Source organism: Tamandua tetradactyla, chromosome 14 (assembly GCF_023851605.1).
Source record: "Tamandua tetradactyla isolate mTamTet1 chromosome 14, mTamTet1.pri, whole genome shotgun sequence".
In the NCBI taxonomy this organism is placed as follows: domain Eukaryota; kingdom Metazoa; phylum Chordata; class Mammalia; order Pilosa; family Myrmecophagidae; genus Tamandua; species Tamandua tetradactyla.
Window position 1 is genome coordinate 91,810,549 of NC_135340.1, and position 16,298 is coordinate 91,826,846.

The window sequence follows — 16,298 nt, forward strand, 5'->3', positions numbered from 1 at the left end:
ACATTTTCACAGCCTTAGAACTGTAAACTTGCAACTTAATCAATTTCCCTTTATAAAGCCATTTCACTTCTGGTATATTGCATTCCAGCAGCTTACTAACTAAAACACACAGTCACACTGTAAAAACTAAATAGTTACAAGAATCAAGGCTACTGGAACACAGCTCAACAGTTTTAGGCACTTCCTTCTAGCTATTCTAAAACTGAAAATGGATATCTATATACTGGATAAGAATAAACTCTCGACTCCATCTGAAATCTCTCAGCCGGTGAAACTTCATTTTGTCTCATTTCTCTCTTCTCCTTTTGATCAGGAAGGTTTTCTCAACCCCCTGAAGCCAGGTCCTGGCTCATCCCCAGGAGTGATGTCCCACAGTACTAGGGAGGTTTACAGCCCTGGGAGTCACGACCTGAGTAGGAGGGAGGGCAGTGAGTTCACCTGCTGAGTTGGCTTAGAGACAGAGGCCACATCTGGGCAACAAAAGAGGCCCTCAGGGGGTGACTCTTGGCATAATTATAAGTACGCTTAGTTTTTTCTTTGCAGGAATAAGTTTCATAGGGGTGAACCCCAAGATCAAGGACTCAGTCTACTGAATTGGTTGTCCTAGTGCTTGTGAGGTATTCCCCAGGTGGGGAAGTTGAATATTTCCTCCCTTCTCCCCAGTTCCTCAAGGGGACTTTGCAAATACTTCTTTATTCTCTGTCCAGATTACTCTGGGATGTATCGTGGCATCACACTAACCTATTCAAACAAACAAGATCTCACTCCTTATTCAAGATTCCATGTAATTATGGTGTTCAAATAAACTGACCATACAAGTTAAATTAGTGTACTACCAAAAAAAAATGTTTTGCACCAAAGAACATCTCTTCCTTTGTTCTCACACAGAAGTTGAAATTTTTAAATACAGGCCATATCACCTTTATCCCATTTTCTGATTTAACTTAGTCCTATCCAGATCAGCTTCATTCATATCTCTAGTTGAAGTCTGGATCACTTTTTCAACTTTTTTAACGATTGCTGTATGGGGTAGTGCTGACTTTCATAGCCTCAGAACTCTAACTGTGAGTCCCGGGTGTCACATAAACACCCAACGTTCCAGGAAACAGCCAGGTGATACACAAATAGCTTAGCATTCTAGAATTTAGAATAACAGTCAAAACTCTGGAATACATGTACGTGGTTAAGAGCTTACAGTCTGGGAATCGGCCTTACCCTGACAACCCATGCTCTCGACTTCAATTCTCTGAGTTTGTATATTATGGTTAGTCCATACGACTGAGGCATGATCAGACTTGTCTTTTCATTTCTGACTTATTTCATTCAACATGCTGTGGTCAAAGTTCATTCACCTGGTTGCATGTCTCACAACTTCATTCCCTCTTGCCGCTGCTCAGTAGTCCATTGTATGACTACAGCACCGTTCCCCTTTCCACTCCTCAGCAAATGTACCCTCAGGCCACCTCCATCCAAATCTCGAACACTGCCACCATAAACACCAGTGTGCAAACGTCCATTTGTGTCCTACTCTCAGTTCTTCCAAGTATACACCCAGCAGCGGGGTTGCAGGGCCCTATCCGACTCCACCCTAGTCTCCTGTGGAGCCACCACCCTGCCCTCCAGAGGAGCTGCACCACTCTGCTTCCCTGGCAACTGTAATAGGTACAGCTCTTCACGTTTTCTCCACCACTTGTATCTCTCTGTTCATTTTAAAACAGTTTTAGTCACACATCCTACAATATAACCTAGTAAAACAACAGTGGTTCCCCGTATAATCACATAGCCGTGTCTTCATCGTCACAATCTGTGTGTGGACATCTTTTCTTCTGCAAAGAACCCCACATCCCTTCCCCATACACCCTGCTTGCCGACACTTAGTTTCGATATTCTGCCTTTGCTACATTCAGTGGAAGCGCATTACAACGTTACTATAAACTACAGACCCTATTTTGCATTGATTGTATTCTTTCTTGTATACCATCCCATTTCCACACCTTGCAATGTTGACATTTGTTTGTTCTTCCTCATGCAAAAACATTCTTAAATTTGTACATTTAATCACTATCACTGTCCACTCTGGGCATCGCTAAGTTATACCATCTCAGTCTTTCTCCTCTGTCTTTCCTTCTGGTGTCACACATGCCCCCAGCCCTTCTCCCTCAACCAGACTCAGACTCAGCTTCATTCAGGGTACTTAGAGTATTGTGCTATCATCAGATAGTATTGTGCTATCTGAAATGCTCTAATTTTAAAAATGAAATTAACTAAGGAAAACAAATAGCCCACACCCACTGTCACCCAAAATAATAAAGCTGATTTGGACAGCCTTCCATGCAGGAAATAATACAAAACACAATATTCTCTTTTCTTTCCATCATCTAACCCCTGCCCAAACTTTGATCAGATACAGAAGGGTACAAGAGGAAATAAAAGAACCTATGGCCCACTCTCCGCATTTGGAAGCCACTTCTCTTTCTTTATTTCATTGGCTCCTCTTCTATGCCTCCTTAATTTAGCCATTCCCCTAGAACCATGCCTCAGTCCTCTACAATCTCCTCTATCCTGTCTCCTTTGTCCAGTCTGCAACTTCAGCTTTCTTCCAAATATTGATGACTCTCAAATCCACATTCATTCAACCCAAATCTTCATTGGCCTGCTGGAACCTCCACCTGGTAGTTACCCTGGTACCTCAACTCCACTCTACTGTTCAAATCTGAACCTTTTCCTTCTCCCCTGCTCTCCTTTTCCACCTCTTCCTCTGCCTTTTCCCCTGTATAATGTCATCTCTCTCCATTTGGCTAGGGCTGGAGAACTCCAAGTCTTCTCATTTGTCCCTCTGGTCGTTTCCAAGTTCTGACACTTTCCCCATCTGCTCCTTTCTCCTCACAGGTTTACTCTCTCAGAACTGGCACTTAAGAGCTGGCATCTGGCTCCTCCAATAGCCTCTTAACTAGTCTTCTGCTTCTCATTTCTCACTGGCCACTTCATTCTACACTCTACTCCTGAGTCATCTAAACTTCCTAGTCATAGCTAGTCCCTCCCACATTCTGGAAACCTTCAACAGGCTCCCCACTGCCTACACAATAAAATCCATATGTGTAATCCTGCATAGTACTGAGGTGGCTAACTTTTTAAAACTTTTTTATTATATAGTATAACATATATACAAAGCAAATAAATTAAAAAGCAATCATTTTCAAAGCACTCTTCAACAAGTGGTTACAGGATAGCCCCCAGAGTTTCTCAAGGGCTACCATACCATCATCTCTGATTTTTCCTTCTAGCTGCTCCAGAATACAAGAGGCTAGTGGACTTAAATACTTTTTATCATCACAATCGATTTTTTTCCTTCTTTTTTTGTGAACAATAACATATAAACAAAAAAAGCTATACATTTCCAAGCATAGCACCACAATTAGTTGTAGAATATATTTCAGACTTTGACATGGGTTACAATTCCACGATTTTAGGTTTTTACTTCTAGCTGCTCTAAAATACTGGAGACTAAAGGAGATGTAAATTTAATGATTCAGCATTCATATTCACTTGTTAAGTCCTATCTTCTATGTATAATTCCCCTATCACCTTTGATCTTTCCATCCCTGTCTTTAGGGATGTTTGAGCTATGGCCATTCTAAATTTTTGATATTGGAAGGGTCTGGCACTAACATGAGATAGGGAGATGGAACTATCTGATGTTCTAGAGAGGCTAGGCTAGGTTTCAGGACTTATCTCGACCAAGGACCCATCTTGAAGTTGTAGGTTTCTGGAAAGTTACTCTAGTGCCTAGAACCCTTGTGGAATCTTACATATTGCCCTAGGTGTTCTTTAGGATTGGCTGGAACAGTCATGGTTGGGGGTTGGCAGGTTATGATGGGTAGCAAGGTCTACCTGAAGCTTGTGTAAGAGCAACCTCCAGAGTAGCCTGTCGACTCTATTTGAACTCCCTCTGCCACTGATACTTTATTAATTACACTTCTTTTCCCTGTTTTAGTCAGGATGGAATTGTTGATCCCATGGTGCCAGGTCTGGATTCATCCCTGGGAGTCATAATCCACGTTGCCAGGGAGACTTTCACCCCTGGATGTCATGTCCCACATAGCGGGGAGGGCAATGATTTCACTTGCAGAGTTGGGCTTAGAGAGACTGAAGCCACATCTGAGCAACAACAGAGATCCTCCAGAAGTAACTGTTAGGTATGCCTATAGGTGGTCTAAGCTTCTCTGCTACCTACATAAACTTCACCAGAGTAAGCCTCCTGATCAAGGGCATGGCCTATTGATTTGGATGTCCCTAAAGTATGACAGAGTATCAGGGGATTCCCTGATGGTAAGGTTTAGTAGTTCCACATTCTTTCTTCCATCCCTTGAGGTGGTTAATTTTTACTATAAAGGGCCAGATAATGAATATTTTAGACTTTGCAGAGCATATGTTCGGTATTGTACTATAACACTGCAGTTGTAGCACAAACGCAGGTGTCAAAAATAGGTAAACAAATAATAATGGCTATGTTTTAAAAAGCTTTTTTATGGGCATTGAAATTTGAATTTTATTTCATTTTCACATGTCACAAAATACAGTTCTTCTTTTGACTTTTTTCTCAACCATTTAGAAATGTAAAAATCATTCTTAATTCATAAGCTACATGAAAATATTGTGGACCAGATCACTGCCCTAAACAAGTTAGGCTTGGCTTACAGAAACTGGCCTGACAGAGAAGAGTGGAAACACTGAGATAACTTCTCTTTAAAGGTCCAATGTGTAAACAAATTCCTGAACTACAGTGGCTGCCTGTTTCAGAACTTTGCCTCCTGAATTGTATCTTAGAGCTCTCCTTGGGCCAAGACTGTTGTCCAATTATCCAAACATGATTTCTGGATGGAGCTGGAGGTGAGGAAAGGAAGCACTGACCCTCTTTCCTCCCCAGGGTAAGAAAAAAGGGAAGGCACTCAAGAGGCAGCTCTGTACCCCAGGCCCCTCACTCTCAGAATGGCCAGGAGCTTCCTTCCTGATAAAAAGATGAAAGGGCCAAGAGGAGCTCCTCGAGGGCGTAGGGTGGTAGGGGAGAAGGGCACCCAGCTGGTAAGACTATGAGTTCTTGTAAGGAGGGATCTGTCTGATTTCACTCTAGGTTCCTAGAGCCTGGAACCCAGGAGGCTGTCGGAGAATGTTTATCCAACTCATTTCATTGGACCTGTTTCCCTGGGGTTGTATATTTGGGAGGGCAGAGAGAATGAAGGCAATGGGATTTCTGTGGATCTCAGCAGTTGAGAAAGGATCTTGAAAATAAAGAATAGGGCTGTGGGAATGGTGAAGAGAGAGGGAGGGGCCAGAAGCAGATGCTGCAGTCTTCAGTCTCAAGTTGTCCACAGGCCCCAGCTAGGACAGATGTGATGGGATTGGAGGCTGGATGGGAAAACACTCACAGAGCCAAAGTGCTCCTAATGATGCTGCCATCAGGGGAGCTGTGACCCAGCTGCCTGCGATGCTAGCCTTTTTCTGAAGACTAAAGACACATTTTACACTCCAGTGTCTTCTATTAGGGTATTCTGCTTTCCGTCCCTCAAACATAGCCTGGCAAGGGATAGGAACTATACCTTCCTGTAGCCTTCCATCCGCTGCTGCCGCTCCCCCTGCAAAAATGGTTTTGACATAAATTCCAATGGGGCCATAAATGCTGTCCTTTCCCCCAACGATGCTGAAGCCCAGGCCCTGGGGAAGGAAGAGCAGAGAGTGAGATTCAGGAGTGTCTGATGCTGTTCATTAGACTATTTTCTGCCTGCCTGCCTCCAGCTCTGCCCGAGGGAATCAGGAAGGAGAGAAGGTGTCCTTAGTCCCCTCAGTCTCAGGGCTGAACAAAGGGATGTGAAAAGCAGTAATGCTAAGCGCAGACTTCTGAGCCTCCGGAGATTTCTCATGGAGTTGGTGTTTACCACGCAGAGCCAATGATGCAGAGCCCGTAGGCTGTATTAAGCCTAACGCCCTGGCCTTCCCCACCAGCACACCATTCTAGGCAGATCACTTCCTATTTTAAAGCCTCAGTTTCTCCTCTTGCAAAATGATGATGATGCCACCTAACTCACAGGGTTGTGCTTGAAAATTAAATAAAATATTTAGCAACAGCAACAAAAATATCAACAGTAATAACAGTAGCAGCTTGCTAACCAGGAAGAAGCATTCCTTGTCCACCAAAGGCCATTGCCCCGCGTCTCAAGGACAGCACTCCAATCGCGCTCTCCCTCAGGCACCGGTCTTCCCCTCTACCTGCTCCTCTCCTTCCTGTGAGCTGACAAGCATGCTCTGGGCAGCTGGCTCTGAGAGGACAAGCTGAAAGGCCCAGGAGCTGGATGGGCGGGCGCAGCCAGGAGGCCGCAGAGAGGGGGCTAGGCGCCCCTGGGGGCTGGGGTCTGCAGCAGGGAAGGAAGCAGGGAGGCGCGGCTTCCCCCGCACACCTGCGGGAAGTTTGAGCTGGCCCGAGGGCCCAGCGAAATGAAACTCGCAGCTTGCTTTATTCTGTCAGTGACTAGGGAGCTCCGCATTTCCCAAGGATCCAGACCCGCTCCTTTCAAGGCGGTGCGCTCCCCGAGGGCAGCGGGGCAGCCCGTGTGCCAGCGCCTGGCCCTGGCAGTGGCTTCTGGCTGACGGCAGGAACGCCGGGACGGCGGGGTCTTCGCGCCCCTCGCCAGCGCGCCGCCCCCCGCCAGCGCAGCCCCGACTCTCCAGCGCGTGCCCCCGCCAGCGCGCCTCGTATCTCTAGCGCGTGCCCCCGCCAGCGCGCCGCCCCCCGCCAGCGCGCCCCGACTCTCCAGCGCGTGCCCCCGCCAGCGCGCCTCGTATCTCCAGCGCGTGCCCCCGCCAGCGCGCCCCGTGTCTCCAGCGCGCCGCCCCCGCCAGCGCGCCCCGTCTCTCCAGCGCGCCGCCCCCGCCAGCGCGCCCGGTATCTCCAGCGCGTCGCCCCCGCCAGCGCGCCCCGTCTCTCCAGCGCGCCGCCCCCGCCAGCGCGCCCCGACCCTCCAGCGCGCCGCCCCCGCCAGCGCGCCCCGTCTCTCCAGCGCGCCGCCCCCGCCAGCGCGCCCCGACTCTCCAGCGCGCCGCCCCCGCCAGCGCGCCGCCCCCACCAGCGCGCCGCCCCCGCCAGCGCGCCCCGTCTCTCCAGCGCGCCGCCCCCGCCAGCGCGCCCCGACCCTCCAGCGCGCCGCCCCCGCCAGCGCGCCCCGACCCTCCAGCGCGCCGCCCCCGCCAGCGCGCCCCGACCCTCCAGCGCGCCGCCCCCGCCAGCGCGCCGCCCCCGCCAGCGCGCCCCGTCTCTCCAGCGCGCCGCCCCCGCCAGCGTGCCCCGACTCTCCAGCGCGCCGCCCCCGCCAGCGCGCCCCCCTCTCCAGCGTGCCCTCTCTCAGAGACAGCGCCGGGTCAGTGGTCCCCCGGCAGCCGCGGGAACGGGCTGACCCGCGCAGGCTGGAGAGCTACGTGGACGTGAAGGTGGACGTGCGGTCCTGGGTGGGAGAGATGGTCAGTGCCCGGGAGTCCACAGAGGGACGGCGCAGGCCGGAGCAGCGCCCCCGGGCTCTCTGTAGGCCTTGACGGGGTGCTCTGGGGTCAGACCCCTCCTGGACGGCACCACGGCCTAAAGGTGTGGACCAGGCCCAGGAGTCGGGCTGTCCTGGGTCATTGTCCTGGGTCATTGTCCTGGTGCGGCCCGGCTCACTAGCTGAGTGACCTTGGGTAAGTCCCGTGACTCCCCAGGTGCTCGGTTCCCTCATCCCTAAAAGGGGGTGATAACAGCGTCGGTGGGCGGGTTAAAGGACTTGCCCCTGTCAAGCCCTCAGGACAGTTCCCGGTTGGTGGCGGCTGGTTTGATTGGATTTTGACTCTTCCTCCTGCACTTGCTGCCTCCCCTGCCTCCCCTCCTCCTCTGCCTCCCCCTCCTCCTGAATTCCCATAAAGACAGGGGCTCTGGTGTGGACATTCGGTCAGTCTGACGGAGGGAGGCCGCCCGATTTCTGAATGCACTGCCCCTGCTCTGCACTCCAGGCTTCTCACGCCAAATGTACCCACTCTTCCTGCTGCCAGGCCCTCCTAGACCAGTTCAGTCTGCCCAGTGATATGTGTGCCCCTAGGGTCTGTTTATCACGTGTTCATCTTGTACACACCAAGATCATTTAAACCCCTTATTCATCTTCTTTCTGCAAGTTTTGGAGTCCTTTTCCATTTTAACCTTCTTTTAAACCTTTAAAAAAAATGTAAAGTCACATTTTTAAAGTACTTCTACCTGGTACAAGAAGAAAAACATTGTGATTTACTCGTCAGAAACTGGATCTGTTAGAAAGTCAGCGAGAAGGCCGTCACTTCCTCGCCATTAGGGGACAGTCACCCAGGTCCTCACGCCTACCTTCTATTTATCTCCTCTCTGACCTCCCAAGAAAGGGCAGGGCCAGGGTCAGCAAGAGTGAGAGGGATCCGGGCGTGTGGTGGCCCCTCCCCTGGAAAGAACATGAGCGACGCTCAGACACACACACACACACCCCCCCACACACACCGACCACATACCAAAGCTATGTTAGGTGGAGTAAAGAAACCAGCACTTTCACCATTTACGCATTGGGATGCTTGGCCTGTTCTGAGAACTTTGCAGCAAGTGCCTGTGTCTATTCCAGAAGTTCTCTGGTGTGCGTGGAAGCTCTGTGCACAGGATAGCATGTTTTGGATGCAATGGAAAAAAACATTTGGGATACCTATCCCACCACCACCACTTTTTTCCATCACTACTTCCTATTTGGTATTTCTCAATTATGGGGCAGAAATAATGAGGGTGACTCTTTACCATCTCGGCTCCAAATGACAGAGCAGGCATTTAGACCAGGCATTATTACCCACTTGCAGCAGGCAGCATACATTTTGAAAATCTGTATATGGGTCCATGCTTTTATTATGGTGGAGGTAAAATTAGGATCCAGAAATCTATTGGTTTTATTTGTCAGGTAAAACTAACTCCTGGAAAATATGCTGTGAATGAATTACATACAAGGTTTGAAAGTGCTAAGGCAGAGTTAATTATAGATTGAACTGTGTCCTCCACGAAAGACGCATTCATGTTCTGTGAATGTGAACATATTTGTAAATAGGATCTTTGAAGATGTTGTTAGTTAAAATGAGGTCATATTAGGTTGGGGTGTGTCCTAATGCAGTCTCACTGGTGTCTTGATAAGGAGAAGAAATTTGGACACAGAGAGACAGAGACATAGAGAAAGACAGAGATGGCCATGTGACAGACAGATTGAGTTATGCTACCACAAGCCAAGGAATGCCATGGATTGCCTGAATCAAGTTAGAAGCCAGGGGCGAGGCATGGAACCACTAGCCAACAGAGGTGGTGGATTCTTTTGCCTGTGCACTCAAATGACCAATAATCCCTGAGACACCAGGATTTCAAAGAGGGGAAATAGTTTATTACTAGGCATGAAGTAGAAGAGCAGATGGCCTCTTGGCTCCAAAGTTTGTCTCTCCAAACTGCAGTAATTCTGACAGTTTTATAGCCTTAAAAGATGGGCAGGTTTTAGGATAATGAGCACAGTGGCCCCAGATGACATAATTAGAGGTGATTTAATTATTGAGCATGCACAGATTGATTATATACTTATTCACAGAATGTATATAAGAAAATAGTGGCCCTAATATGATGATGGGCATGATTTTTTGTATTACAATGAGATATGAAGTCTAAACTACTGCATATGCCAAAGCAGGCCCATTTTGGTTAGATCCAGCCTCAGTTATCAAGATAACTTTGGACTTGGGGTGGTTTAGTTCTGGGCTGACCCAAGACCCTTTGTAAATAAACGATAGGGACTGTCTTTAGTGGTCGCAGGACTCTAAAGTTGAAAACTGGATAAACGGGTACAAGTGAAGGTTAGTCACAAGGTTTTTAGAAATCACAAGGGCACAAGATAAAGGCTGTACAATCATTATCAGAGATCAAGATAGCTGGATTACAATTTTAAAAGAGTTCAGGGATTCCCCCTCTGTCTACTCCAGAAAGCAAAAAGGACTATCTATGTAAAGATTCAGCAACCATAATCATCCCTCAATGCCTAACTTCTCAGTTACAGAACAGAATCTCCCCTTTAAGAAGGTACCTGGCCCTGCTAACACCTAGATTTCAAACTTCTCGTCTCCAGAACCCTGAGAACAAAAATGTCTGTTGTTTAAGCCAACTAATTTGTGGATCTTTGTTACAGCAGTGCTGGAAAACTAAGACAGGTGGTAAAGGGGGGAAATGATTATTTTGCCTAATTAGAAAAATGCACGAAACTCAGCTGATTCCAAGCTTTACAAGACTGTGCTCTTCTGTCTTTGGATCCCCTGTCGCCCTGCTATCACTGGGTCTCTGCCTCCCTGGGCTTCTGTGAATGCGTCCTAGTCTCCACGTTTTCGGTCAGAACTACCCCTCCCTGTCCTCAGCCTTCAGCCCAGCAGCTCCTCGGGAAATGGCCATGGGCCCGTGCTCCCTGCGGGTGGTGGTCCCTGCTTACCTTGGTCTGGCCCTTCATCAGCACGACACTGGAGATGACCGAAGCCTGCAGGCCCCCAGACGGCTGTGCAAGCTGAGCTGTGCTCAGCGACCGCACTGGCCTTGACATGCCCTGCGGTGAGGAAGCGGGGTGGACAGACAGTGAGCCGCACGGGAGGGCAGCACATGGCTCGCGGGGAAGGGGGAAGGGCCCGCCAGGAGAAGACCCCAAACCCTGAGTCCTAAGGGCACGTGGCATGATGCCTGGACTGTGATTAAAGCGTCTGGGTGGGTGTCTGTTGGGAGGGGCTTGCGTGGCCCCAGGAGCCGGCTTTGCAGAGTGAGCCCGATTGCCCTGCAGACCACAGCCCGAAGCTCGCGAGGGCTTCTTGAGGAAGTAGGTCCAGGGTGACATCCCAGATCCCGGTGCTCCCCAGGAACATGGGTCCCTGTGACCAAGGGGGCAAGCAGAGCCTGGGAGCCAACTGTCAGGCACGCTTTCCACAGACTATGCTCAACCCAAGACACATTTTCCAGAGGCCTTGGACCAGGCATGGAGTGGTAGGCAAGGAGGCAGGAACCAGAAGACTTAAAAACTCAGAGCATACGTCATGGGGAAGGTGGACAGGCCATTCACTGCTTGCACGGCAGGAGCAACTTGAGCCAATGGTTAAGACAGCACCGTACACACACCAGGAAGCAGCCAGGTGAGAGACAATGCAGTGTGAGGGCAGAGCTGAGCCGCTGGAGCCTCGCTGCCTCACTTCCTCCTCGGCTCTGCCCAAGTGTCAGCTGGTGACCTTGGGGAAGTGACCTCTGTGCCTCAGTTTCCTCATCCTAAAACTATGCTACCTATAGTACCTATGAAATAGTGTTGTTTTGAAGTCTATATCTATGCATGCTCTTAGAACAGTGCCTTTATAAGATACAGAGAAAGTGCTTTATACATATTTCTTATTATTATGGACTCTAAGACTGTTTCTGCTTTAAGCATTGTATGACTTGAAAAGATTCATCAGTGCTGAGGGATTCCTTTTTGCATTCCTGCAAATGCAGATAACACCTGCTGTCCTTGGTCAAGGTAGCTGGATGGTCCCTCCTTGCTGAGATCTACAAGGCAGAACCAGGAGCCCAGGCTGATGACCCTAACACTGTACGACCCCTGAGCAAGGAGGTGGGAGGTCACGGTGGAGGAGAGTGTGAGCTCTGGTGCTGCCTGAGTTCATATTTTCCTGCTTTGCCACCTGTTAATCACATGACCTTCTTCTTACAGGCTTGCGGCTGCTCACACCTGATTGGCTGAGCTAGAAGACACTCAGGAAATACTCCAGGTTCCATAGACCTGTGCCATTCCCAGAGTTGTCCATTCACTGTGGACACCACCCTCCCTGCCTTCTTTCCAGAAACAACCCTTCTCTGACAATCTCCTTGCTGCTTCCCATGGATGGCTGTTCTGACACAAAATGAAACCATTTATGAACATCTGAGTGCTCCCTAAACTTTGACAGGTAAGTGAGCAGAGCCCCCCGCCACTGCTCCCTATGGCAGATGCTGTTAAGCAATTGGAGTTCTCTTTCCTGAATAGCTGTAGCCCCTCAGCCCTTTAAACACAGCCCTCCAGGCAGCTACTACCAGTTGATCTATAGCCCATCCTTGCTAGCCTGGTGATCTCCTGTACCCAGGGACCTGGAATCCTAATGCAAGAGGCAGCAAATATAGGAGGCTGGTAAGTCCCATCCTGCATCCAATCTTTCACAATCCAGTGCTGGCTGCAGATATTATAGGATTCCCAGGTTGCTCCCACGTGGCCCAAGATATCCAAAAAACCAAAGAGTGGGAAAATTCTCAGCTCAAGGAGTCATTTGAGAAGCCAGCTTTCTGACACTGGAAAACACTGCTTCCAGTTTATAGATAGAAAACACAGTGGCTCAAGGAAGGGAAAGGAAGAGGGAAATGAAATGTATGGAGCATCTATTGTGTACCATGCAGGGCGATTCAAACATCATTTGACTGTAAATCACTCATCGTCTTCTGGGGAGAGAAGATGCTAATATAAATAATTGACACAGGAAGACACTGTTTGGTGAGACCCAAAAGAGAAGTACAGACACCTCAGGACGGGCCTTCAGAAAAATGCTATGTCTGTGCAGTTGGAGGGATCAGATCAGGGGAGCTCCAGGCAAGAGGTGGTTTTGGAAAGGTCCTTGAAGCTAGGACAGGGTTTCTAGAGAGATAAGGAAAACAGGGGCAGGGTGCTACAGAGAGAGGGTGCTGCAGGGTCACTAAGTGGGAAGTTCAGGCAGCACTGGCTGGAGCTTAGGACAAGAGAAGCAGGTACGGAGGCAGGCTGGGGTGATATGTGCACGAAACACTGCGCTTCGCATCTGCTTAGTTCCCAGCCTTCCAGCTAAAGGCGCGGGTGGGAAGAGCACAGAATGCAGCATCCCGTAGGGCTTGGTTCAAATTCTGGCCACTTAGGTTTTCAGACATATGAACTCAGACAGCAACTCCCCTTCCCGAGCCTCAGCTTCCTCGCTGTAAGGTGGTGCTAAAATTACATTACTTCTAAACTTGCTTTAACAGTTAGAGGCCATACTTGTAAAGTGAGTCACTATAGCATAGAAATTACAAGCAACAGGCTTTCAAGTCTAGGCCTGGCTTCAAGTACCATTTCTGTCTCTTATTAGCAATGTGAACTTGCAGAGATTCCTTAACTTCCTTGTCTTCTTCTCGGGTCTCCATGCAGAGTAAATGCAGGGGTCCGCATAGAGCCTTCTAAGGGTCCGCAGACACGGAGCGCCTCCTACACAGCAGCTCTTAACAGCACAGAAGGGCGGCAGCTGCGCGTGCCTGGCACGAGGGGGCGCTCTAAATGGCCTTTGCTAACGTGACTCTTAGCCTGGAGGTGGCCATACCCATGTGGTCAGAGCCGTAACCAAGCAAAGTGTGCCCGTCTTCTCTGTCGTCTGTGGATATGAGACCACTGAGGAAGGCTTCCTAAGCTGCTGCTAAGTCGGGACCCCCCTTCTTTCTCTCTTCGTTTCATCCTTACCACAGCTTTTCCTGCTGGGCAGTCCAGCTGCTGAGACAGGGACTTCCTGTTACTGCAGAGAGAATAAGGCTGCCTGTCTGTGCAAGTTGCAGAGGTCTTGGTCATTGGAAAATCAATTTCTCCTGTACAGTAGGGATTAACACCTAAAGCGGGAGGGGGAGAAAAAAAAAAGATATCATTTGTGCCTCAAAACACAAAGCTCAACTGAGAACATTACCAGCTTCTGCCAGCGTCATCCCCGCACTGACCAGGGGCCAGAGGGAACGTGAACCACTCAGGTCCGATGCCGGGCGCAGGGGAGGAAGGGTGAGGCAGCAGACGAAGTGGGAAGCATTGTCACTAGCTCCATTTATGCTTTCTGCACTGCAGTGTGCAGACAAGCCGCTCACATCCATCTCACTTCGGTGCAACTCAGCTTCTCCTACGTCTCAGGCCGGGTGCTGGGCTCCCAGGAGGGGACAACGCTACGTCAGCTGGAGTCCTTGCTATCAGAGTTTCCAGTACCAAACAAAGAAAGGAAAGACATAAGCACAGAGGGTTCCCAAGACAGGTACAAACCAAAGGCCACTCAGGGAAGTACCCAACAGGAACCTGGGAGACCTTCCAGTGACACCCAGCCTCCCAGGAGGACCTAAGCACTTCTTTTTGTTGTTGTTGCTGCACGGGCAGGCAGCGGGAATGGAACCCTGTCTCCGGCATGGCAGGCGAGAGCTCTGGACTGAGCCACTGTGGCTCACCCAGTGCTTCTTTTTATTGAGGTAAAATTCACGTAACAAAATCAACCATTTTAATGTGCACAATTCTGTGACATTTAATACATTCACAATGGTGTACAACCACCACTTTTATCTAGTTCTAAAACATTTTCATCACCTCAAAAGAAAACCGTAGCAACCACAACTCTTGGTAACCACAAATCTTCTTTTAGTTTCTATGCATTTAACTATCCTGGACATTTCATATAAATGGAATCATAATTTGCTCCTTACACATGCATTTATGCACAGACACATACACGGTAGAGTACATTCCTTGCTAGATGAAAGAAGTAGGAGCTGCCCACAATCAAGTTGATTTCTTTGCATTTTCTTAGAGCCCCAAAGAGTCAAAAGCTGACTTCTGCCTGACTTTGGGGTGTGTATGGCTGGAAAAGTCTTCAGAAATTAGCTGTTAGAGCCACTCATTGTCTGGAGCAGCACTGTCCAGTTCAAATATAATGCAAGCTACAAATGTGAGCCACGTGCGTAATAAATATTTTTTAGTAGCCACATCTTAAAAAGCAAAAAAGAAACAGGTGAAATTAATTTTAATATGTTTAGTCCAATGTCTCTATTATTTCAACATATAAGTAACATAAAAATTATTAATGACATATTTTACGTACTTTTCTGTATTTCTGTACTTAGACCTCAAATTTGGTGTGTATTTTACACTTACTGCGCATCTCCATTTCACGTGTTCAATAGCCACATGCAGCCAGTGGCTACTGAATTAGCTCAGCTGTGGGGGCCCAGCCAGGGCCAGGGATTTCCTAATGTAGCTCAGCTTAAGGGAATGAGCAGGGCTTTTATAGAAAAGTGGAAGCCACTAACCAGGGTAGGTTGAGAAAAGAGAACAGAATGAGTATCCCTGAGGGTGTGAGATCCCTAAAGGGAAGAAGAGGAAGGGACAATGTGTACACAGTGGAGAAAGGAGAGGCCTTGGTCCCTTACGACTCAGAAAGTGGCTGGGGAAATACTTCCCCACCCAGACAGCAGGTATCTCTGTATCAGGTATCAGTATCTCTGACTTAGAGATACCAATACTCAGGTATTAGCAGAGATACCTGATACTCAGGTATCAGTATCTCTGACTTAGAGATACCAATACTCAGGTATCAGTATCTCTGACTTAGAGATGCCAGTACTCGGGTATCAGCAGAGATACCTGATGCTCAGGTATCAGTATCATCTCTGACTTAGAGATGCCAGTACTCGGGTATCAGCAGAGATACCTGATGCTCAGGTATCAGTATCATCTCTGACTTAGAGATGCCAGTACTCGGGTATCAGCAGAGATACCTGATGCTCAGGTATCAGTATCATCTCTGACTTAGAGATACCAGTACTCAGGTATCAGCAGAGATACCTGATGCTCAGGTATCAGTATCTCTGACTTAGAGATACCAGTACTCGGGTATCAGCAGAGATACCTGATGCTCAGGTATCAGTATCATCTCTGACTTAGAGATACCAGTACTCGGGTATCAGCAGAGATACCTGATGCTCAGGTATCAGTATCTCTGACTTAGAGATACCAGTACTCGGGTATCAGCAGAGATACCTGATGCTCAGGTATCAGTATCTCTGACTTAGAGATACCAGTACTCGGGTATCAGCAGAGATACCTGATGCTCAGGTATCAGTATCTCTGACTTAGAGATACCAATTCTCCCAGATGGGCCGGAAATGAGCAGAGGGCCCAGGAAACCATGCACTGGAGAGAGGAGACAGAACCATGAAATAGGGTTGGAAAGAGGGGCTAGAAATCTTTAATCCTAAATCCGTGTCTCATATTTATTGGGAGTGTTTCATACAAATGTTTTATAAAAAAACTGATTCAGGCAAACTGAGTCGATATCTCCAGTAGGGATGTCTGTTATTATGAGGCTTCCCAGGCGATGCAGACAGTCCATCATCAGTCCTTGGGTGACCCCTGATCAAGTTCACACAGAGCCCCAAAACTTGGAAGGCCCCCATG

At 48.6% G+C, this 16,298-nt stretch overlaps 1 protein-coding gene across 6 annotated transcripts in view; it reads right to left on the reverse strand.

Annotated features, from left to right (window-relative positions):
- The window catches only part of IL16 (interleukin 16), a 130,707-nt gene that overhangs the window by 38,653 nt on the left and 75,756 nt on the right, over window positions 1–16,298 (reverse strand). For 5 of the 6 annotated variants that reach the window (XM_077128500.1, XM_077128498.1, XM_077128499.1 and 2 more), the window contains 3 exons: window positions 13,560–13,702; window positions 10,530–10,640; window positions 5,598–5,712 (listed from right to left, as the gene is read on the reverse strand). In XM_077128500.1, coding sequence (XP_076984615.1) covers window positions 5,598–5,712; window positions 10,530–10,640; window positions 13,560–13,664 — 331 coding nt within the window. In that variant the 5' untranslated portion in view covers window positions 13,665–13,702. Of the gene's footprint in view, window positions 1–5,597; window positions 5,713–10,529; window positions 10,641–13,559; window positions 13,703–13,807; window positions 14,045–16,298 lie in introns of all 6 variants that reach the window. The other variant, XM_077128501.1, reaches the window with a different exon arrangement.